A 24,523-nucleotide genomic window follows, 5' to 3' on the forward strand; every position below is an offset into this window, starting at 1 on the left:
CTGGAGCCAGAGGCGGGCTTCACTTGTGAATCCCGCCAAAGGCATAGCGAAAAATGGGACCAAACTTGGTTTGGCGCACAGAGTAAATCTCAAGAAGGACCTTTCCACAAAGAAATGGCGAAAAAAGAAGACTGGGCCATTTTGACAAAAATGGCACCCTTGGGTGCTTTACTGAAGCTGTGAATGCAGCATGCGATAAAGGCACACCACGGTAGTTAAAACAAAACCACTGCCACCAGCCATTCAGTGAGTGAGAAAAGGGTAACAAAAAATGTTACATGAGAAGCTACACAAAGGGGATACTAGGTAACTCCTCCAGCACCCTATTGTAAAATAGTGTGGGCTGGGTCTAGAAAGTTACAAATGTAAGTAAAGTCAATTTCACTTTACTGCTCTTGGAAACAGTAGTTTATCCAAGAGAAGGTATTTAAACCTTTGGGAAATCTGAAATACTTCCCTGGGCCACTGGACTGGAGGTGCTGTGTGACACAATGTAAAAGATGCCTATGGAGTTTGTCAGACTGCACAACCAAAAGAAACAGAGTTCAAAATCACATTAAAATACATGAGAGAGTGGGAAAACGGTGCTCACTCTCTCCAGGTTCAAAAGAAAATCAAGTCCTCAAAATCCAGCAAAGTTGCTGGGGTATCCAAGGTGGAGGGAACTAGCACATTTCTGAGAATTCTCCCTGACAGTGAGCTAGAGGCAGCCAAGTGAAGCTAGGCTATAGAGAGGGTGGCCTTCAAGTAGGCAGACAAGGTTAATAAATGCAGATGAGTATGTAGACAAAAAAGAGAAAGTGGAGAAAAGGTGGACAGCCCTTTCAGCAAAGGTAATGTTAATAGCACAGGGCTTGACTAGTGGGCACTTTGAGAACAGCCATGTGGACAGTGAAAGACTCAGAGGTGACATTGTGCCAGGAGGCCTTTCCACAAAGATGGAGGAAGGGCATAAAGATGGTGGAGCTACAAGCATTGTAAAGCAATGTTTCGGTAAAACAGAGAAAGACTGCAGTTTGAGTGAGAACATATTTAGGAGTTTGGCTTTAATGCTTCTGGGTGGCGATGGATTGTGTGGGCTGAAGACTGAAGTCAGCCTGGCAGCCTAACACGTCTTTCCATGTCCTTCAACTCTGTCAAGATGAGAGAAAGGAGAGCCCCCTTACTCTCCCTGTCTGCTTCCCATGCATTTTTCATAGATGTTAGGTGGGGCAGAGTGAGGGTGCTCATATAATGGTGAGTTTTAGGCATAAGGCAGTGTAGAGGATTCCTGAAGACTACGTGTTAGGCATGAATGTATGTAGTAACCCTGTGGGAGACTGCACCAGTCTTGTCCTCTTGGCAATAGGAAACCCAACCTTTGGTATAGGCCAGTACTACACAAGTTGGTAGAGTGACTGAGCAACCAGGTGTATCTCAAGAGGGGTCAATGCGAGCTGTAGGGTTGCTACATAGAGTTTCACAGTGACAAGTATCCAAATAACACATACTCAAGGTTTCTTGATTAAATATTCATTTAAAGTCAGTTTTAAAATAAGCCTTCTTTAGAAGGGAGCAAATGGCAACAATAAAAATACACTTCAGTTCAATAAAGTAAGTAGATACCCTTTTGGAATGAGAGACAGATTTCCCTACACCCTGAGGTGACTTCAATAGTTAGCAAAACAAAAAGGTGATGGCTGGAAGGTTTTGACTTAATAATAACCACAGGCACACCTCTGGGCAACCCTGCAGATCATTGTTGTTCAGCCTGCCAAGCCATTACAGAAGGGGGGAAAAACATATGCAAATCAGGCTTGCTCCAACCCCAAAAGGGGCAGTCCAGCCCGAACTGCTAAGTCACATCCCTTCTGCATGAGACCACAAGCACCCCCAGACATGTTTCAGCCTTGTTGGGCGTCAGTGAGGAGTAGCTTGGGTCTCTAGGCCCGGCAGACTCAGACCCAAGTCTGGCATACCCATCCCACTCGGGGTGACTTTAGCAAAACAAAAACCTTCCAGCCATCACCTCTTTGTTTTGACTTCAATAGTTAGGACACTGTGGACATTAATATATTACTTGATGGTAATACTGAAGTTGTGGCAAAAAGGAAAAGGTTAGGGAAGGAAACAATGGTTAACACGTTTTTCAAACAGATAAGCACTTTTGAACCCCCCCCCCCCCCAACGCAATGTAGAATAACCCTTTCCCAGCTATACAAGTAAGGTATGTATGACCTTTTGGAGGGATAGTTAAAACACAAAGTCAGAGGTTAAGAAGAGTCTTCAGGGAGCCAGGACAGCCAATGTTACTTGAGCACAATGTTAAATAGAGTTTTGTTGTAAAATAAATAAATCACTGTTGGGCCACAAGATGGGAGGCTTGTGAAAAGGCAAAGCTGCAAGCAACTCTGCAAAGGGCAGCCAATGCAAGTCTCAACTGGGAGCAAGCCAGCTACACACACAAGAGGTATGTACCCCTTAGTTCACAGTACCTTGAGTCTGAAGAAAAGGTTCCAGCTGGCTTCTGTTCCGGTTGTAGTTCTTTCAGATCCTGTTCCTGGGTCTCAGTCGTGGGGATAAGAGGGAGGACGTCTGGGGACTCCTGCACTACAAATTGAAGGTCAGCGGCAGCAATGGGCACAATTCAAATCGGCAGCACTGTTTCAGCTTCTCGCTAATAGCACCACCGCGGTTCTAGGACACCTCGTGGGCTTTCCTTGCTACTGGGTTCCAGCACTGTTGAGGTTGCTCAGCCCTGTTTCGAGGGAGTCTGGAGGATCTTCCTGGAGCTCGGGTCCGGCTTAAAAATGATGCACTCTATTCTGGAAGTCCTGTCCCCTGGCACTCGGTTCCTGCAGCAGCAATGGAAGTACATCCAGCAGAGAGATGGGTTTCCATCGAGTTCGTCTTAGGACGATAGGTCCCACTAACCCAAGGAGAGAAGTTGTTCTTTCTGGGCTTCTCTAGTCTGTCGAAATAAGATCTTCAGCAGTGCAGCATGGCTTCACCGGGCAAACAAACGGTCCAGGAGGTGCAGCAAGCATCTCGTCCAGTTTCTTTCTTCGGTTCCTTTGTCCAGTGGTCGACTCTGCCTTGCTTGAAAAAGACCTCACCTTTTATGCAAGTCCCTCCCATTCATTTGCAGCCTAGCTGTCACTCTCACAGCAGGGTGGCTGTCCGCCAAGGACAGCCAGCCGGCCAGTCACCTTTGGGTGCACTCCGGTAACCAATGAGACTAAGCACAGGGTGTTTTCAGGCACCTCCCTTGCTTCTTGCCCTGCCAGACACGCTAGAGCCAGAGGACAAAACAAAGGGAAGAAATCTGGTTTGGCGCGCAGAGTAAATCTCACGAAGGACATTTCCAACAAGAAATAGTGAAAAAAGAAGATTGGGGCCATTTTGACAAAATGGGCATCCATGGGTGCCATACTGCAGCTGCGAACGCAGACCGAGGTAAAAACACACAATGGTAGGAAAAAGTAAACCACTGCCACCAGCCATACATTGTAGAAAGGGTAACAAACATGTAACTTGAGAAGTTAGACAAAGGGGATACTAAGTAACCCCACCAGCACCCTATTTTAAGATGGTGTGTTCTGGGTCTATAAAGAGAAAAATGTAAGTAAAGTCAATTTCAATTTACTACTCTTGGAAACAGTAGTTATCCAAGAGAAGGTATTTAAACCTTATCAGAAATCTGAAAGGACTTCTCTGCCTGACACTGTCAGACTCCAAAACCAAAAGAAACAGTGTTCAAAACAAATGAAAAATGCACGAGAAAGTGGGAAAAAGGTGTCGCTCTCTTCAGACTAAAAATTAAAAGTCCTCAAGTCCAGGAAAAGAGCTGGGGGTATCGAAGGTAGAAGGGAATTAGTACATTTCTGAGAATTCTCCCTAATACTACTCCTACTGCCTTGTGAGAAACCCATTAGCCCTTTAGAGACCACCCCCCCTTTAAGCCCGGGACTGTTCCAGTCTGAAAATCATCAGTATAACCACTCCTCTTCCTTCCAGATTACTTCGCTGCAGCGAAATTCTTTGATTAAAATAGGCCTGAGGACAATGTTTATCTGTCCTCAAGGCACTGGATTGGCTGTGAGACTCTATGCACTCTTTGGGAGAAGCAGATCAGGGGGATTGAGGTTGTGGTGCCATGTAGCCAGGATTGTGCCAATGTCTTAACTAATTAGATGCATCTTTAAAATGTCCTTGGAGGCACTAGCCATTTTCATGCACAAAAGACCCATGCCCCATGTACAGCGACAGCCTGGAATAGAAGTGACTATTTGCAGAGGCAGAGATACAAGGATAATATTTTGTGGATAAAGTCATATGGAAGAGTTATACCAGTCGATCCTATTCGTCAACGTATTCAAAGGGCTCTGGAGGTTCAGGCTCTTGTTCCTCCTCTTCAATCTTCGGTCCATGAGCTGCAACTGGCTCCACAAGCTGCTCCTCCTCTTCACTCGTATCTCGGAGAATGATGATTCCTCCAATGGACAGCTAGAAAACAAGAGTTTGAAAATTATTACTTTCTTTCATCTTATGCATCGAGATGTCTGCCAATCATTTCAACAGCAGCTACAAGATTTTGAGGTATGGGTTGATTTGACCTGGGGACTTTTCCAGCACCAACAAAATCTGCAGACAGGGCCGGAAATATTAACAAGACAATCACTAACTCCGAAGTATTAATACATGGTGGAAAATAGTCTTTAAAGACGTTGTAAACATGGAAAAAGATGAACTTTGAAGAAAGAGAAGCTGTAGTATAACAAGCCATACAATAATCATCACACTTGGACGCGCTGTTCACATACTGTGATGGCGATAACACACAAGAACAGTAAGGGAAGACAAGTGGCTGAATTATTCCACCACTGCATACCTGCCATTGCTTAGCAATGACGGAAAACTTTCCAAATGACAGCCAAGAAGTTTCCATAATGTTCTATTGTTAGAGCAGTTTTTCTGAAGTTTTACCCAACTTCATCAAAACCATTCAACTGAGGCAGTACACGACTACACTCTTAGTATAAGGCTGTACCACCTCAGTTCGTTGGTAGCATAGACAGAGCAGCCAGGCTTATCTTTGGAGGGAGAGAGGGCTGCAGGCCAGTACAAAGAATCTATAACACACAAGTGAATCAATAGAAACACTGACAACCTGAAGTATTATAAAAAAAAGTTTAGGTTTATTTTAAATACAATTAGGACAAATTAAGTCTTGGGGTAAGTACTGGTCAAAGTCAAACACATTATAAAAAATAAAAAATAAAAAAATGCTTGAAGGTACACAGACCAATGCATATAATCTTATTTGGAACACCCAACAGTAGTTCTAGGGAAGTCAAACCTTTTTAAACACATTCAGTATAGGACACACCTACTCTTGGGGAGTAAAATCAATGGTTATTTTCAGATTACATTCAGTAATACCAGGGTAGTAGACCCTAACAGTTGTACCATGATGCTCAGCAACAAATCACAATCAGTCAACTGGACAATATACATGTTGTGAATGGTGGAACACTTATTCTAGGGAGAGTAAAAACCTATAACTACTTTTGTGATAACACAATTATACTAGGCGAATAAAACCTAAGGATGTAATATTCAATTGCAGGTGCTTTTGAGATCAGTGAAACACAGATTGCGATAAGCAGTAACTCTTGTAACTTAATTTAGGATGGCACACAGCTAACTCAAGGTAACTAAAACCTATACTTTTATCAAGGAGCTATCAGAAACGTGGGGCATGTATAAACCTAAGACTGTTTTTGTGTAGGTTTAAAATAGAACAGGGAAAGCAAAACCCAGTGTTACACTTTATGAATGACTCTGTTATTCTAGGTAGGTAAAATCTAATGCAGACTTATTCTGGATAGGCTAACAGCAAGTCAGGGGAAGCAAGACCCAGTTGGGGGACACTCATACAATTATCCTAACAGGAATAATTAAGTGAAACCAACAGCATTACTTTTGGGAAGAGGTACAAACAAATCACAGGTGAGTAACCTAACCCTATATTTACACTTTTCAGAATAGTGCAACATACATTCAAGGTAGGTAGGAACTTTTTAAGTGTTCACTCTCAGAGTGACAGTTACCAACCAACTCTTTTATAAGTGAGTCACTTTTAAACATCTATTCTATTTTCTATGCAAAAGGCCCAATCCATTAAAGGTCTTTCCCTTATTCTTGGAGCAAGAGTGTTCTCAGTGGCGGAAGGGAGGTCACTAGGGTCTAGTGTCCAACCGACAGGGTCTGGATAGGTTCTTAAGTGGCAAAAGTCAGAGTTCCTAAGGAAGACTGTTCTAGCATGATTCCAGCAGTGGGCCTGGGTGAACTGGATGAGAGGTCTCCCAATCACAGAAAACGCCCCAAAACTACACAGGAATCACAAGAGATTTACGGTAAGTAAATACCCAAGCCAGCACAGTACCTCAGCACAGAATACGATTTTGCAGCAGGACGACTTCAGGATCTGCAGCCAAAAACCCAGTCGGTGGCTTCCTTGTTGTGGGGACTGAAAACGGGACTTTGGAAGGGACTTTGCAGCAGGGATCATCAGGGAAGGCTCTAGGCAAGATTTTCCTTGCGGGTGGATGCGGCTCTGTGTATTTTAGCACCTTTTTCAGGAGCACAGAAGACGACAGAATATCGCTTGTCGGATTCTTGTCGTTACAATGGTCCAGCACTCTGGTGAGGGGTCTTTACGGACTTGAATCATCGTGTTTCTGGAGTTCCAGCAGGATGCCCAAGAGGTTTCAGCTAGATTTGGAATTCAGAAGACTGCACCGCACAATGGCTCTAAGTCCCTGGTTATTGGGTATTGCAGCCCCACGAGGTCACTGCATGGCGTGGGATGGCTCAGAATGCAGGTCTTCTTGAGTCTGGTGTGGCTCACCAGGTTCTGGGTCGTCGTTATCTGGAGTCCTGAGGTCGATTGAAAGGAAGGGCTACAGCAGGCTCTAGTTACACAGCAGGCTCTCTGATCGCTGGAAATCATCTCAGCCACTTTTCCTTCATCATCCTCTTCGGTTTTGGTTCCAGTGGTCGACTTGTCAGCAGCTTCCAGGTTCGGAGTATTTAACAGGAACTACAGCACAAATTCTGCATTCTCTCCCTGCATTTCACAATAAGGGTAAGTCTTGTTGTCAAATCAGGACAGCCAGCCCCCCCACCGGGATTTGTCCCCATTCAGGCAAGGAGTAAGACTAATGGCTGTGGAGTTTTGGACTCCTCCCTCGCTTCCCGCCTTCACAGACAGACTGGAGCCTGGGCAAGGAGTCCAGGGGAGTCCCACCGAAGATAAAATCACACAAAGGAATTTCCCACCCTGGATGTCGGGGGAAGGAAGAAAGAAGGACAAGAAACACTAAAATGGTGAAAAAACAAGACTCAAGCAATTTTGGTAAAATGAGCACCCTTGGGTGCCTTTATTGCAGCTGTGTACACAGCCCGTGGTAAAGGTGTACCGAATTAGTAAAAGGTATCACTGCCATCATCCATTGAAGGTAAGCTTGTCCCTGTAACAGAATTGTTGTATTGTTAGTGTGAAAGGGGACACATTGCATCTCTCCAGTACTCCACATAAGGTGGGGTGTGCTGGTTTCACTTAATTGTAAAAGGGATCCAAAGATCCTTTCTATCCATGGGAACTGTAGTTCTCTCAAGGTTAGCCAGAGAAAGTTAAAAAGGGGAGCCCCTATGGCAACCCAGCAACAATAGGCAGTATGTGCCCCAAGTTGTCAAAGAAGATAAAATTAAAAAGACACTATGGCGAGTCTAAAAATGACACCCATAACAAGAGTAAAAGACTGAGTGTGGAAAAAGGTTCCCGCTCACTGAGGTATAAGGAAAAATAATCCACCAGTGAAGCAACATTTTCTGGGGTTGACAGAGGTCAGGAAGATTCATCATTACTATGAAATTCTTACCTAACATCTATATCCAACATTAAAAGAAAATACTGGTTACTAAAGATTTTCTTTTTGCTGTTGTTTTGGACCAGACATGAATTTTGTAAGCAAGTGCAGCCTTTTTACCTCACTTGTCTTGCTAAGCTCATCTATTTGGGGCCTGGGGGCACTGATCAGTTTCTAAGGCTATCAGTGCAGAAGAACTCTGTGCTGCATTTTGAAATTTTCTGTTTATTTTACACTGCACTCTTCACCTTACAGTAATGCACGGAAGGGATACTTGTGTCCCTATTGCTTTATTAGTCATCATTTTCTGTTAACTTGCATGATGTGCTCAAGATTAGCTGGTGGCAGCGGCCATTTTTCTACAATGTATTTTTTAAGTGTCTGGTGCTCTTTTTCATTTGATTGTTTTAAGCATTTTAGAGAACTAGAATACTCTAAAAGGACCTGTCCTTTGTTAGGAAGGCATGGTATGGTATCAACAATAAGACGACAAACACAAGTGATCACAGTTAAAGGGTGTTTATTGAACCTTCGCAAGGGGGCGATAAACACCTATCTAAAAGTCTACAGATGAGAGCAAGCTACGACCATCAAATAATAATAATGCAGTACTAGTGGAGTCTTGTCAAAATAAAAGGGTCTATACTAAAAAACGGATTGCCAATCCTTACCACTAATTTACAAATAGTGTGGAGTAGTGTTCATGAAAAAGGAAGAAGTATCCACAAAATGACAAAACAAGATGCAAAAGTGTGTTTCCTTTCACAAGTATTCAATTTGGGTGTTCATCCTGGATCCCCCTCAGCTGGTCTCAGATCCCCTTCCAAGACAAAAGTTCCACATTGGAGCCCCGCCCTCTGGGCTCAGATCCCCTTATTGTGCACTCAGCTGGGCTCTGACCAATTGCAGTGTACATTAAACCATCAAAGACTTTTGAATGTGCACATGGTTTAACTTGACCCGTTGTAGGACCACTTTGATCTTAAGATTCCCTTTTCTAACACTTCGCATCAGTTGGATACCTAACAGATTTTCGAATGAGCACCCCACGTGGCGCCAGACTACTCTGTCTACGGTTTCTTTTTGTGGCCTCCCAAAGTTCAGCCACTCCTTTGGATTCAAATTATATTTGCGTCGCTCGTCATATACGTCTCACACACAGTTCAGTTTAGACATCTTCATACAATGTTGCCGCTTGCAACCTTGGTTCAAAACACAGGCTGGTTTCGTAACAGTCTCTCTGACTCACCGGCTGTGCTGTCTTTACTGATGCTGCATTGTTGTAGAAGCCAAGTAGCCAAGGAGAGTAGTACGGGAGCAATCACTCCTCCCCACCTTGGTTATCAAGGCGGGAGAGCCCCCGGTACCTCTAACACACTGTGTAGGTTTCATCAGCTTTAGTTCCTGGTCTTGGTTTCTTACTTTCCAAGGTTCACGAAAGTAACCATTTTTAAAAGTCAAGGGCACTTCCCTCCTTGCAACCCTCTCCAGTCTCGCCACCTTTCTCCTCGTATTAAATTGTCATCATGGAACTGCTGTTTCCTCGTGTGCTTTGTATTGCTGAGAGTGTGCTTTCGTGCTCTGCCTTTTATCCCTATGGGGAAAAGAAATGGAGGTCAGATGTGTGTTGTCAAGGTGTGGTGCCTGACTCTGCCTCATCTCATTAGCGGGACAGGCTCGCAGGAAAAAGCCAGAGGTATTTCTTTTAGCTTTGTCTCTCAGAGTTTTGTATCTAGGTCGTGGAATGAATAGGGGGGATTATGGAAACTGTAGTGTTTTATAAAAGCAGACTGGGAGTTTAGAAAATAATATTCAGACGGACGGGGAGAAGAATGATTGGGATGGTAGGTGTTATAGTATTCCCGAGCAGACAGAAAAGTAGTTGCTGGGGAAGGTTTACTGCGAAACAGAGGGGTCTTGGGTTTTTCTCCCTTGCCTTGATAACCCTCCCTTCCTTCCTTCCAGTGGATATTAATTTCAACGGGCAGAGGTTGGGTAGATTATTGTCAAGATGTCTGGTTTGGATGGCTTTACATTTCAAAGAAGGGCATGGTTGGGATGAGGTAGAGGGACAACATCCTACAAAAGCTGATGGGACATTGTGCAAGGACATTAGAATAGACGAGGGGGAACACCCTCTCTCGCCTAATGGTGTTCTCCTCTTTTGACATTCTTCCCCGAGCTTTCCACTAAGCTCGGCAGAAAGGGGGAAAAGACGCTTGGGCTTCTCACACCTTCCGTCACCATATATCTTGGTCTTCAAGGACAGTGTGCGTTTGTGGACAGATGAGGAGGCTGGGAATGTGTGGTCGAAGTCCCATCAATGCCAAAGTGTGCCTGTTGCTGAGCATACGTGGTGGCCAGAGTTCTTTCGACTGGATGTTCCTCCAACGTATTCCACATCTTGGACATTATATGTCAAAGATGTGGAATACGCTGGAGAATACAATCCATTATATGTGTCATTCAGGGAGCCTAAGCTAGCCAATGTTAAGTTAGCAAAAGTCAAGGTGAACTGAAGTACTTCTTAAAGGTAAGTAGAAAGTTTTGCACAATGTTTTAGAAGTCTTTGTAGAATAGAAGAAATCAAAGTAGGGCCGCAAGCTGATTAGGCTTGTGAAGTAAAGAAGCTGGCAACGACTTCACAAAGTAACCAAAACAAGTCTCCAACGAGGACAAGTGTGGTTACACAACAAGAGGTAAGTTCTTAGACTGTACAGTACCTTTAGTTTGAAGAAAAAGTGCAGCAGATGGCTTCTGTTCCCGTGCAGCTCTGCAGATCCAGGTGTTCCTGGGCCTCAGTCGTGGGGACAAGTGGGAGGATTTCTGGGGACTCCTGCACTACAATGGAACGCTCACCGACCGCAACCGGCAATCTTCAAACAAGTGGCACTTTGGTGTTTCAGCTCCTCGCGTCTACCGCAAATACCAACACTGCGGTTCCTGGCTGTCGAGATGGGCTTTCCTTGCATCTTGGGTCCAGCACACCGTTGAGGTGGCTCTGTCTCGGTCAGTGCTGCTTCTTGGGAGTCCGGAGTATCTTCCTGGAGCTCTTGGCCAGCTTAAAAACAACGCCCAAGATCTGGTGTTCCTCTCCCTGGCTATTCAGTTCCAGCAGCAACTGCAGTGGAATTTCAACCAGCTCCGAGAGGATGTCCATGTGGCTTACATTGGAGTTGATTGGTCCCACCAACTCAAGGGGAGAAGTCGTTCTTGCAGGGCTTCTCTAGTTGAGGCGAATTCGGAGATTCAGCACTGCAGCAGGGCTTGACCGGGTAAACCAACAGTCCAAGAGTTGCAGTAGGCGTCTCTTCCAGGTTCTTCTTCGGATTCCTTCGTCCAGTGGTCACCTCTGCCTTCCAAGCCAAAAGACTTGCCTTTTATGCAGGTTTCTCCCATTTACTTGCAGCCGAGCTGTCACTCATACAGTAGGGTGGCTGTCCTCCTAAAACAGCCAGCCGGCCAATCACCTTTGGGAGCATTCCTGTAACCAAGGGGTTTAAGCACAGAGTTTTGGGCACCTCCCTCACTTCCTCCCCCTGCCAGACACGCTGGAGCCAGAGGTGTGCTTCACCAGGGAATCCTACCAAAGACAAAACGAACAAAGGGACCAAACCTAGTGTGGCGCACAGAGTAAATCTCAAGAAGGACCTTTCCAACAAGAAATGGCGGAAAAAGAAGACCAGGGCCCTTTTTACAAAAGGGGCACCCATGGGTGTCTTACTGCAGCTGCAATTGCAGCCCGCAGTAAAAACACACAATGGTAGGAAAAAGTAAACCACTGCCACCAGCCATTAATTGTAGAAAGGGTAAGGAACAAGTTACTTACCTGTAACTGTTGTTCTCCAGCATGGGTCTGGCATGGATTCACATGAATATTCCCCGTCGTCAGGCTGGGAATCCTCGGTAAAGAAAAATCAGTATCAGTTTCGTTTCTGATCTGTCTTTCGTAGTAGTAACCAATCACTGATCTCTGTGTCATACTGACCACAGCCAATGACTGCCCTCTCCCTAAGCCCCGCCTCTGGCAGCCATCTTCAGATTTGGTAGCACGTGAAGTGGCAGTATGACCAAGTGAAGAGCCGCAGAGGGGTAGGCGGGAGGGTTTGCATGTGAATCCATGCCAGACCCATGCTGGAGAACAACAGTTACAGGTAAGTAACTTGTTCCTTCTCCAGCATGGGGTCTGGCATGGATTCACATGCTCATGAATAAAAGAATACATAGCAGTACACACATGCACAACCACGGGAGGTGGCAAAGGCTCAACATTAAGCATTATATCCAAAACTCATCATTATGCAATTCTTACCTCCTCACCAGGCTCACCATGGGCGAACAGGTTGCGCAGCACTGCTTGGCCGACCCTGGACTCCTCCCTGGAATCCCGATCGACGCAGTAGAATTTCGTGAAGGTGTGCGTCGACCTCCACGTAGCAGCCCTGCAGATGTCCAGCAAGGGCACACCAGATAGGAACGCCGTGGTAGCTGCGACCGCTCTGGTGGAATGGGCTCTCAGACGGCCAGGTAGCGGTCGGTTTGCCAACCGATGACAGTACATGATACAGCCGGAGAGCCATCGGGAAATGGAGGCCTTCGAGAGAGCCTTCCCCTGATTGACAGGTCCAAAGTTCACAAAAAGTTGTGACGTCTTCCGAAAACACTTCGTGCGGTCCACGTAGAACTTCAGCGTTCTAGCCACATCCAGCGAGTGCAAAGTCCTTTCAGCCGGCGACGAAGGCGACGGGAAGAAAACAGGCAACACCAAGGGTTCGTTGAGGTGGAAGACCGACGGCACCTTGGGCATGAAGGAGGGGTGCGTCCTGAGCACTACACTTGTGTCGTGAAAAGTCAAGTACGGGGGCTTGCAGGAAAGGGCCTGGATCTCTCCCACCCGTCGTGCGGAGGTGATGGCCACAAGAAACGCTGTTTTCCACGACAAGAACTTCAACGGAGTCGAGTGCAGAGGCTAGAACGGAGGTCCCATGAGCTTGGTCAGCACCACGTTGAGCTCCCACGCCGGGGACCGGAGCCTTCACCGGCGGGAACGATCTGAACAGTCCCTTCATGAATTCTTTCACCAGACGATGAGACCACAAAGACGTCCACCCCGTGGTTCTGGTGTATCGGGAGATCGCAGCAAGATGAATCTTGATGGACGCGTGCGCCAGTCCAGCCTTGGCCAGCGTCAGTAGGTACGGCAGTACCTGGGGAGCCGTAATCCGTAGAGGGTTAATCTTCTGTGCGTGGCACCAGACAGAGAACCTCTTCCATTTGTGTCCATAGCATTTAAGAGTTGAGGACGCCCTGGCCTTTGCAAGAACCTCTCTGCAGTCGGCCGGTATGTCGTAGCCTTCAAACTCTAACGCTGCAGGAGCCAGGCCTGCAAGTTCAGCGACTTCGGGTTGTGATGGAGGATGGCGCCTCCTTCCCTGGAGAGAAGATCCGCGTCCACTGGCAGCTTGATTGACGGGGACGCTGACAAGTCCAGAAGGTCCGGGAACCATATCTGCCTCGGCCACGCAGGTGCGACGAGGATCATCCTGCACCGTGACCTCTTGAGCTGGTTGATGAGCCGGATCACCAACGGCAATGGAGGGAACGCGTATAGAAACAGGCCCTCCCAGGGGAACGAGAAAGCATCGCCCATGCTCCTCGGCTGGGGAAACCTGCTGGCAAACCTCCGGCACTTGGAGTTCGTTGCCGTCGCAAACAGATCGATCTGGGGTGTGCCCCACCGTCGGAAGAGGCGGTCCACTAGATCCTGTCGTAGTTCCCACTCGTGGCACGAGCGCAGCTCTCTGCTGAGCGAGTCGGCGATGGTGTTTTTTATTCCTGCCAGATGAAACGGCACCAGAAACATCCCTTGGGCGACGGCCCAATGCCACAGATCCTGCGCCTCCTTGGACAGGGCTGAGGATCTGGTACCGCCCTGCTTCCTGATGTAGAACATGGTGGTGGTGTTGTCGGTGAAGATCCTCACCACCCTGCCCTTGAGGGACGGAAGAAAGGACCTGAGGGCCCAAAACACTGCACTGAGCTCCAGGACGTTGATATGGAGGGACTTCTCCGTCGGAAGCCAAAGGCCTCTCGCGTGCAGATTTTCGGTGTGCGCTCCCCACCCTTCCAGGGAGGCATCCGTGGTCACTGTCTCCTGGTGGCCGGGGGTCTGGAAGTCCATGCCCGCCGTCAGATGCGCGCGGGTGCCCCACCACCGGATCGCTCGTCGGACACTCTCGTCGAGTGTGATCCTCTCCTCGAAGCTGCCCGTCGTCTGGATCCAGCGCACGTCCAGGAACTCCTGCAACGGGCGCATCCGGAGCCTGCACAGGCGGATGAGATAAATGCAAGAAGACATCATTCCGAGGAGGGAATTGATGGACCTCACCCTGGCCGCGTCCGCAACCAGCAACCGCTGCACCTTGCCCAAGATGGCCCTCGTCCTTTCCTCCGACGGAGAGGCCAGAAGCGACACTGTGTCGAGCTTCGCTCCCAGAAACAGTGCGTCTTGCGCAGGCACCAAGTGGGACTTGGCATAGTTTATGGAGAATCCCAGGTCCGTGAGTAGGTGGATGGTCCTTGCCGTGTGCTCCACGGCGAGCTCCTTCGTCTTCGCTCGGATGAGCCAGTCGTCCAGGTAGGGGTAGACATGGATCCCCTCTAGGCGCAGCCGCGCCGCCACCGGTGCGAGGCACTTGGTGAACACCCTGGGTGCCGACCTCAATCCGAAGGGAAGGGCTCTGAACTGGTAGTGACGCCCTTGGACCACAAATCTGAGAAACTTTCGGTGTCCCTTTAGGATGGGGATATGGAAGTAGGCATCCTCCAAATCCAACGACGACAGGAAATCGCCCTCCTCCAGTTGACCCAGGACGTTTTGGAGGGTGACCATCCTGAACTTCTGTGCCTTGATGAATTTGTTCAGTCGTCGTAGGTCCAGGATGGGACGCCATCCTCCCGTCTTCTTCTTCACGAGGAAGTATCTTGAGTAAACTCCGGAGCCCCGAAGCCTCTTTGGGACGAGCTCGATGGCGCCCTCCCTGAGCATCGCCCTTACCTCCAAGAGAAGTTGAGGGACGTGATGTTCCTTCCTGGCCACAGGGGGGACGCGCGGGCACCTCTTTAGAAACTCAAACGCGTGACCCTGAGCCAGGGCGTCCAGCACCCAACGGTCGGTGGAAATTGACTCCCACACGCTGACGAAGCTCGCCAGCCGGCCTCCCACCGGGGTGCTTCGGTGGGGGCCCGACCCCACGGCCGGTTCAGTCCTGCTTCGACGAGGCTTTGCCGCCTTGTCCTCCTTGGCGACGACGGCGGGGTCCGCCCGACTTGCCTCGTCCCCTGTAGGCTTCCTGTGACGACGAACGGGCCGCTTGACGATAGGTGGAAAATCCGCCGCTGGAACCTTTGGAGGCACCCTGTTTGCCTCCACCGCTCCAAAAGGGCGGCCGTCGTTGCTAGAGAACACCAAGAGCCCGGGAATTCTCCGTGTCGGCCTTAATGGCCTGTAGGGAATCGTCCACTGCTTTCCCAAACAGGTTGCTCCCATCGAACGGCATGTCCAAGACTCTGGTCTGCACGTCCTGACGGAAGTCAGTAGCCTTGAGCCATCCACGCCACCTAAGGCACACGCCGTTGCCCAACTGGCGAAATCCAGTGTCCGCGATGTCCGTTGCTATCGTAATGGCGTGGTCCGACGCCACTTCTCCTTCCTGCAAGATCTCTAGGGCCTCCGCCCACTTGTTAGGAAGTCCAGCAGGGGGGCGAGTTTGTACCACAACTCCCTGTCGTAGCGGGCTACGATAGCCAAGGCGTTGGCAGCCTTAATCATCGTCGCTGCCGATGAGATGACTCTGCGTCCCATCGCGTCCAATTTCTTTCCCTCGCCGTCCGGCGGGGATGTTGACGTAGAGGCCGTGTCCCCCCCCCGCTTTCTTCCTGGCCGTCGCAGAGACGACCGAGTCCGGGGTCGGCTGTGCCCGAAGGCACAAGGGGGCCGCGTCCGGGACCTGGTACTTCTTCTCGTACCGATCCCTTCTAGCCAGCGTTGTGGATGGGTTCTTGAGGAGGGCGAGACCCTCATCCCAGATATCGTCCAGTAGAGGTACAGCGAGAACCGTCTTCCTCTTGGTCTTGCGCCGTTGATAAAGGAAACCTTCCTTCTTCTCTTCCGGGCAGAGCTGGAAAAGCTCGGATGCCCTGTGATCATGGCGTGAAACGATCCAATCTCGTCGGGCGGGGAAGCCCAGGTGGGAGGTGACGACGGGAGATCCTCGTCGTCAGTACCCGTCGCGGCCGTGTCAGTCCCCGTATCATCCCCACGTGTCGTGGACAGGGAGGAGGGCTGAGCAGGGCGCAAAGGTTGAAAAGGAGGTGGAGGATGAATCCTTCTCTTAAGAGGAGGGCTCCCAGAAGGGCCTGGCTCCGGGTCCCCCGTCGGGAGGGGTTCCTCCGTTGGTGGTAACGGCAGTCTCGTCCTTATCTCCGAGCATAAGGACTGTATAGCCAACAAAATGGCCGCCGAGTTGTCTTGCGGCACTGGTTGAGGGGGTTCGGACAGGCGATCAGGAGCCCCGTCGGCACCCTCGACCTTCTCGTCGTCTCCCACGTCGGGGTCCCTCCCGACAGGTTGGTCTTCTTCCACGCCAGCGCCGTGGCCTAAGACTTCGATCAGCTCCTCCTCAGAGGTTGAAGCCGAATCCATAACGACCTCCTGCCCCCCCCTTTTTCTTCTCCGTCGGGTTTCACGGGGGTCCTGTCAATGGGCATGAAAGAGGACTCCCTCCGCGGTGGCAGGGAGATTCTGGGCCCCGAGGTCGCCACCACTGGTGTAGCCTCCACAGGCTGAGCCAGGGCCGCCGCGACTGTCTCGATAGAGGCCTTGGCCGGATGGATCAAGGCTTTCACCACCTTAGGTGCGCTCACTGCCTTCTCCTTGGGGGGAGGGTCACCACCTCGCTCCCCTTCCGATGGGGCCTTTGAGCATGACCGGGGGGTCTCCAGGAGCTTCGCCGGGTGCTCGGCCTTCCTCTTACCCGAGCCAGAGCGTTGGCTCGTGGTTGATGGCGCCGGGGAGGATGCGCCCTGCCTAGCGCCCGTAGAGCCCGACCGTTCGGCGCTCCCGGTGCCAGCGGACTCGCGGTGCTTGGCCTTCTGTTGGACCCCCGTCGCCGGGGCGCCCTCAAAGGTCTTAGAAGACCGCTCGGACGACTTCTTCTCGCCTGACGGGCTCTTTCCTTCCAGCCAGTTGGCGAGACGCTGATGGCGGTCCTTCATGGTCCGCTCCGACATATTGCTGCAAAACGCACAGTCCTTCTCCACGTGCGTCATGTCTTCATGCAGGCAGTAAAGGCAAAGGGAGTGTTCGTCCTCCTTAAAGACGTTCTGAAGCTGGCATCCAGGGCAGACCCTGAACAGCATTCCGGGCGTCGAGCTTCCCTTCTCCTGGGCCATGCTCGAGAAGGGCCTGAGAAACTTCTGGAATCCTCCAAAAGCGTGGCTCGACGAAATCTTCATCCTTGAGGGGCGTAGAAGAATCCGACACGGGTCCCCGTTGATCGGATAAAGAAACGGTGGAGCTTGAGGCTCTTTTGACCAAAAAAGAGAAAGTTTTCCTAAGAAAAAGCGCGAAAAAAGCACTAACGCTCGAGAGCAATAGCACGAGGATCCCAACACTTGAACGTGCAGTAAAAATCTGAAGATGGCTGCCAGAGGCGGGGCTTAGGGAGAGGGCAGTCATTGGCTGTGGTCAGTATGACGCAGAGATCAGTGATTGGTTACTACTACGAAAGACAGATCAGAAACGAAACTGATACTGATACTGATTTTTCTTTACCGAGGATTCCCAGCCTGACGACAGGGAATATTCATGAGCATGTGAGTCCATGCCAGACCCCATGCTGGAGAACAAAAATATTACATGAGAAACTAGACAAAGGGGATACTAAGTAACCCCTACAGCACCCTTTTGTAAAATGGTGTGTGTTGGGTCTAGAAAGTTACAAATGTAAGTAAGGTCAATTTCACTTCACTGCTCTTGGAAACAATAGTTTATCCAAGAGAAGGTAATTAAACCGTTTGGGAAATCTAAGACTTCCCTGTTCCACTGTACTGAAGGTGCTGGGTGTCACAATGTAAAGATTGTACCTGTCCCATCGAGTCTACTTTCCTCCATATCTATTTAGGCATCTGTATTTTACTATTGCAGCACACAGCTCCTTATGGGCAATGTTGCTAGGAACCCATTGAGTTCTCCTTAGAGATTATTTTCTTTATCCTAGAGTAGCTGCAGTACTAATTTGGAGGCTTTTTTCTTTTTTTAAATTTCTAGCGTGGTTGCTCTTTGCTAGCCCTTCTACCATTCTGGGAGGGGGAGATCTGTGTGTGTTTTTTGCCTTTGGCGGGAACCCTTGGGTGTCCCCGCCTAGGCTCCAGTGTGTCTAGGCAGGAAGTGGCGGAGGAGTTAAATCCCCTGCTCTTTGTCTGCCTGAGTGCCTGAATGGAACCAGCTCCCAATGGTAGTCTGGCTGATCTGATTGGACAGCCTCCCACAACTTTCTAAAAAAAAAACATCGGAGAGATTACAGAGGAGAGTGTGCTGAAACTGAATAAATGGTGAGGTTCCTGAGGTGAGAGGGAACAAGTTACTTACCTGTAACTGTTGTTCTCCAGCATGGGTCTGGCATGGATTCACATGCTCATGAATATTCCCCGTCGTCAGGCTGGGAATCCTCGGTAAAGAAAAAAACAGTATCAGTTTCGTTTCTGATCTGTCTTTCGTAGTAGTAACCAATCACTGGTCTCTGCGTCATACTGACCACAGCCAATGACTGCCCTCTACCTAAGCACCGCCTCTGGCAGCCATCTTCAGATTTGGAAGCACGTGAAGTGGCAGTATGACCAAGTGAAGAGCCGCAGAGGGGTAGGCGGGAGGGTTCGCATGTGAATCCATGCCAGACCCATGCTGGAGAACAACAGTTACAGGTAAGTAACTTGTTCCTTCTCCAGCATGGGGTCTGGCATGGATTCACATGCTCATGAATAAAGAATACATAGCAGTACACACATGCACAACCACGGGAGGTGGCAAAGGCTCAACATTAAGCATTACATCAAACTCAACATTAAGCATCTTACCTCCTCACCAGGCTCACCTCAGGCGAACAGGTTGCGCAGCACTGCTTGGCTGACCCTGGACTCCTCCCTGGAATCCCGATCGACGCAGTAGAATTTCGTGAAGGTGTGCGTCGACCTCCACGTAGCAGCCCTACATATGTCCAGCAGGGGCACACCAGAAAGGAACGCCGTGGTAGCTGCGATCGCTCTGGTGGAATGGGCTCTCGGACGGCCAAGCAGCGGTCGGTTTGCCAACCGATGACAGTACATGATACAGCCGGAGAGCCATCTGGAAATGGAAGCCTTCGAGAGAGCCTTCCCCTGATTGACAGGTCCAAAGTTCACAAAGAGTTGTGACGTCTTCCGAAAACACTTCGTACGGTCCACGTAGAACTTCAGCGCTCTAGCCACATCCAGCGAGTGCAAAGTCCTCTCAGCCGGCGACGAAGGCGACGGGAAGAACACAGGCAACACCAAGGGTTCGTTGAGATGGAAGTCCGACGGTACCTTGGGCATGAAGGAGGGGTGCGTCCTGAGCACTACCCTCGTGTCGTGAAATGTCAAGTACGGGGCCTTGCAGGAAAGGGCCTGGATCTCTCCCACCCGTCGTGCGAAGGTGATGGCCACAAGAAACGCTGTTTTCCACGACAGAAACTTCAACGGGGCCGAGTGCAGAGGCTCGAACGGAGGTCCCATGAGCTTGGTCAGCACCACGTTGAGCTCCCACGCCGGGGCCGGAGCCTTCACCGGCGGGAACGATCTGAACAGTCCCTTCATGAACTCTTTCACCAGACGATGAGACCACAAGGACGTCCGCCCCGTGGTTCTGGTGTATCGGGGGATCGCAGCAAGATGAATCTTGATGGACGCGTGTGCCAGTCCAGCTTTGGCCAGCGTGAGCAGGTACGGCAGTACCTGGGGAGCCGTAATCCGTAGAGGGTTAATCTTCTGTGCGTGGCACCAGACAGAGAACCTCTTCCATTTGTGTCCATAGCATTTAAGAGTCGAGGACGCCCTGGCCTTTGCAAGAACACCTCTGCAGTCGGCCGGTATGTCGCATCCTCCAAACTCTAGCGCTGCAGGAGCCAGGCCTGCAAGTTCAGCGATTTCGGGTCGTGGTGGAGGATGGCGCCTCCTTCCCTGGAGAGTAGATCCGCGTCCACCGGCAGCTTGATTGGCGGGGACGTTGACAAGTCCAGAAGGTCCGGGAACCATATCTGCCTCGGCCACGCAGGTGCGACGAGGATCATCCTGCACCGTGACCTCTTGAGCTGGTTGACGAGCCGGATTAGCAGTGGCAAAGGAGGGAACGCGTAGAGGAACAGGTCCTCCCAGGGGAACGAGAAAGCATCGCCCATGCTCCTCGCCTGGGGAAACCTGCTGGCGAACCTCCGGCACTTGGAGTTCGTCGCCGTCGCAAACAGATCGATCTGGGGTGTGCCCCACCGTCGGAAGAGGCAATCCACTAGATCCTGCCGTAGTTCCCACTCGTGGCACGAGCGCAGCTCCCTGCTGAGTGAGTCGGCGATGGTGTTTTTTATCCCTGCCAGATGAAACGGCACCAGAAACATCCTTTGGGCGACGGCCCAATGCCACAGGTCCTGCGCCTCCTTGGACAGTGCTGGGGACCTGGTTCCGCCCTGTTTCCTGATGTAAAACATGGTGGTGGTGTTGTCGGTGAAGATCCTCACCACCTTGCCCTTGAGGGACGGAAGGAAGGACCTGAGGGCCCAGAACACTGCACGGAGCTCCAGGACGTTGATATGGAGGGACTTCTCCGTCGGGAGCCAAAGGCCTCTCGCGTGTAGATTTTCGGTGTGCGCTCCCCACCCTTCCAGGGAGGCATCCGTGATCACTGTCTCCTGGTGGTCTGGGGTCTGGAAGTCCATGCCCGCCGTCAGATGCGCGCGGGTGCCCCACCACCGGACCGCGCGGCGGAAACTCTCGTCGAGTGTGATCCTCTCCTCGAAGCCGCCCGTCGTTTGGATCCAGCGCGCGTCCAGGAACTCCTGCAACGGGCGCATCCGGAGCCTGCACATGGGAATGAGGTAGATGCAAGAAGACATCATTCCGAGGAGGGACTTGATGGACCTCACCTTGGCCGCGTCGGAAGCCAACATCCGCTGTACCTTGCCCAGGATGGACCTGGTCCTTTCCTCCGACGGGGAGGCCAGAAGGGACACTGTGTCGAGCTTCGCTCCCAGAAACAGTGCGTTTTGCGCGGGTACCAGGTGGGGCTTGGCGTAGTGCACGGAGAATCCCAGGTCCGTGAGAAGTTGGACGGTCCTTGCCGTGTGCTCCACGGCGAGCTCCCTCGTCTTGGCCCGGATGAGCCAGTCGTCCAGGTAGGGGTAGACGTGGATCCCCTCGCGGCGCATCTGCGCCGCCACCGGTGCAAGGCACTTGGTGAATACCCTGGGTGCCGACCGTAGTCCGAAGGGGAGGGCTTTGAACTGGTAGTGACGCCCTTGGACCACAAACCTGAGGAATTTTCGGTGCCCCTTTAGGATGGGAATATGGAAGTAGGCATCCTCCAAATCCAACGACGACAGGAAGTCTCCTTCCTCCAGCTGACCCAGGACGTGCTGGAGGGTGACCATCCGGAACTTCTGCGCCTTGATGAATTTGTTCAGACGTCGCAGGTCTAGGATGGGGCGCCATCCTCCCGTCTTCTTCTTCACGAGGAAGTATCTCGAGTAAACTCCGGAGCCCCGAAGCCTCTGGGACGAGTTTGATGGCGCCCTTCCTGAGCATCGCCCTTACCTCCAGGAGAAGCTGAGGGACCTGAAGCTCTTTTCTGGCCACGGGGGGGACGCGCGGGCACCTTCTTTGAAACTCGAGCGCGTGGCCCCGGGCTAAGGCGTCCAGCACCCAACGGTCGGTGGAGATGGACTCCCACACGCTGACGAAGCTCGCCAGCCGGCCTCCCACCGGGGTGCATCGGTGGGGGCCCGATCCCACGGTCGGTTCAATCCTGTTTCGACGAGGCTTTGCCGCCTTGACCTCCTTGGCGACGACGGCGGGGTCCGCCAGACTTGCCTCGTCCTCTGTAGGCCTCCTGAGACGACGAGCGGGCCGCTCGACGGTAGGTGGAGAAACCGCCGCCGGAACCTTTGGAGGCGCCCTTGCCTCCGCTGCTCCGAAAGGGCGTCCGTCGTTGCTGCAGAACCCCAAGGGCCCGGGCCGTCTCAGTGTCCGCTTTAATGGCCTGAAGGGAATCGTCCACTGTTTTCCCAAACAGGTTGTTCCCATCGAACGGCATGTCCAGGACTCTGGTCTGTACGTCTTGACGGAAGTCCGTAGCCTTGAGCCATCCACGCCGCCTAAGGCACACGCCGTTGCCCAACTGGCGAAACCCAGTGTCGGCGATGTCCGTCACAATAGTGATGGCGTGGTCCGACGCCACCTCACCTTCCTGTAGGATCTCCAGGGCATCCGCTCTCTTGTCGTCCGGTAGGAAGTCCAGCAGGGGAGCCAGTTTGTACCATAGCTCCCTGTCGTAGCGGGCCACGATAGCCAAGGCGTGGGCCGCTTTAATCGTCGTCGCTGCAGACGAGATGACCCTGCGTCCCATAGTGTCCAATTTCTTTCCCTCGCCGTCCGGTGGGGAAGTCGATGTGGAGGCCGCACCCCCCCCCCCCCGCTTTCTTCCTGGCCGCCGCGGAGACGACGGAGTCTGGGGTAGGCTGCGCCCGGAGGCACAGGGGGGCCGTGTCCGGGACCCGGTACTTCTTCTCGTACCGGTCTCTTCTAGCTGGCGTAGTGGAAGGGTTCTTGAGGAGGGCGAGGCCCTCATCCCAAATGTCGTCCAGTAGAGGCACCGCGAGGACCGTCTTCCTCTTGGCCTCGCGCCGTTGATAAAGGAATCCTTCCTTTTTCTTCTCCTCAGGGCAGAGTTGGAAAAGCTCGGATGCCCTGGCGATCATGGAGTGGAACGAACCAATCTCGTCGGGCGGAGAAGCCCTGGTGGGAGGTGACGACGGTAGATCCTCGTCGTATACCTCGTCGTCCGTACCCGTCGCTGCCGTGTCAGTCCCCGTATCATCCCCTCGGGTGGACGGGGAGGAGGGCTGGACGGTGCGCGACGGCTGAAAAGGAGGTGGAGGGTGAATCCTTCTTTTCTTGGCGGGGGAACGCCAGAAGGTCCCGGTTCAGGATCCCCCGACGGGAGAGGTTCCTCCGTCAGCAACGGTAGTCTCGTCCTTATCTCTGAGCATAAGGACTGTATAGCCAACAAAATGGCCGCCGAGTTGTCTTGCGGCGCTGGCAGAGGGGAATCCGACGGGCGATTAGGGGCCCCGTCGGCACCCTCGACGATGTCGTCACCCGCGTCAGGATCCATCCCGACGGGCCGGTCTTGTTCCACGCCAAGGCCGTGGCTTAAGACCTCGATCAGCTCTTCCTCCGAGGTTGAAGCCGAATCTACGATGACGCCCTGCCCCCCCCCTTTTTCTTCTCCGCCGGGGATTTCACGGGGGTCCTATCGATGGGCACAAAAGAGGACTCCCTCCGAGGTGGCAGGGAGACTGAGCCCCGAGGTCGCCACCACTGGTGTAGCCTCCACAGGCTGAGCCAGGGTCGCCGCGACAGTATCGATAGAGGGCTTGGCCGGATGGATTAAGGCCTTCACCACCTTAGGTGCGCTCACCGCCTTATCCTTGAGGGGGGGGGACACTGCCTCGCTCCCCCTCCGATGGGGCCTTCGAGCTCGACCGGGGCCTCTCCAGGAGCTTCGCCGGGTGCTCGCCCTTCCTCTTACCCCAACCCAGAGCGTTGGCTCGTAGTTGAAGGTGCCAGGGAGGGTGCGCCCTGCCTGGCGCCCGTAGAGCCCGACCGTTCGGCGCTCCCGGTGCCAGCGGACTCGCGGTGCTTGGCCTTGTGTTGGACCCCCGTCGCGTCCTCAAAAGGTCTTAGACGACCGCTCGGATTTCACATGAACGTGCGGTAAAAATCTGAAGATGGCTGCCAGAGGCGGTGCTTAGGTAGAGGGCAGTCATTGGCTGTGGTCAGTATGACGCAGAGACCAGTGATTGGTTACTACTACGAAAGACAGATCAGAAACGAAACTGATACTGGTTTTTTCTTTACCGAGGATTCCCAGCCTGACGACGGGGAATATTCATGAGCATGTGAATCCATGCCAGACCCCATGCTGGAGAAGCAAGTTGACCACCGGACGCTGAAGTAACCGAAGAAGACGACCAGAGAAGCATGCAGACCCTTTGCAACACTGAAGCGACCACTGATGGCCTGACCCCATTTTCTTCTGTGTGACAGAGGAACTCCAAAGAAGACTCCTTCCCTTTGACTGGTGGGAACAACCAGTCACAAGACAAACTTTAATCAGAGCCATATCCCGAGGTCCTGCGACTTTCCAGACCCGCAGAAACCCAATACCAGGAGACCTCTGACCCAATTGAAGTGCATCGTCGTGGAAAGGTTGAATCAGTCCAGGTCTTTGCTGAGCTCCAGGTGAACCTCCAGAGACACAATCC

The 24,523-nt window shown here is 51.6% G+C and overlaps 1 protein-coding gene across 1 annotated transcript in view; it reads right to left on the reverse strand.

Annotated features, from left to right (window-relative positions):
* PSMD1 (proteasome 26S subunit, non-ATPase 1) overlaps positions 1-24,523 on the reverse strand; it is a 1,063,364-nt gene that overhangs the window by 45,774 nt on the left and 993,067 nt on the right. Inside the window, exon 24 of the mRNA XM_069617568.1 lies at positions 4,330-4,485. Coding sequence (XP_069473669.1) covers positions 4,339-4,485 — 147 coding nt within the window. The 3' untranslated portion in view covers positions 4,330-4,338. The remainder of the gene's footprint in view (positions 1-4,329; positions 4,486-24,523) is intronic.

Source organism: Ambystoma mexicanum, chromosome 10 (assembly GCF_040938575.1).
Source record: "Ambystoma mexicanum isolate Mex_15411 chromosome 10, UKY_AmexF1_1, whole genome shotgun sequence".
NCBI classification, from domain to species: Eukaryota; Metazoa; Chordata; class Amphibia; order Caudata; family Ambystomatidae; genus Ambystoma; species Ambystoma mexicanum.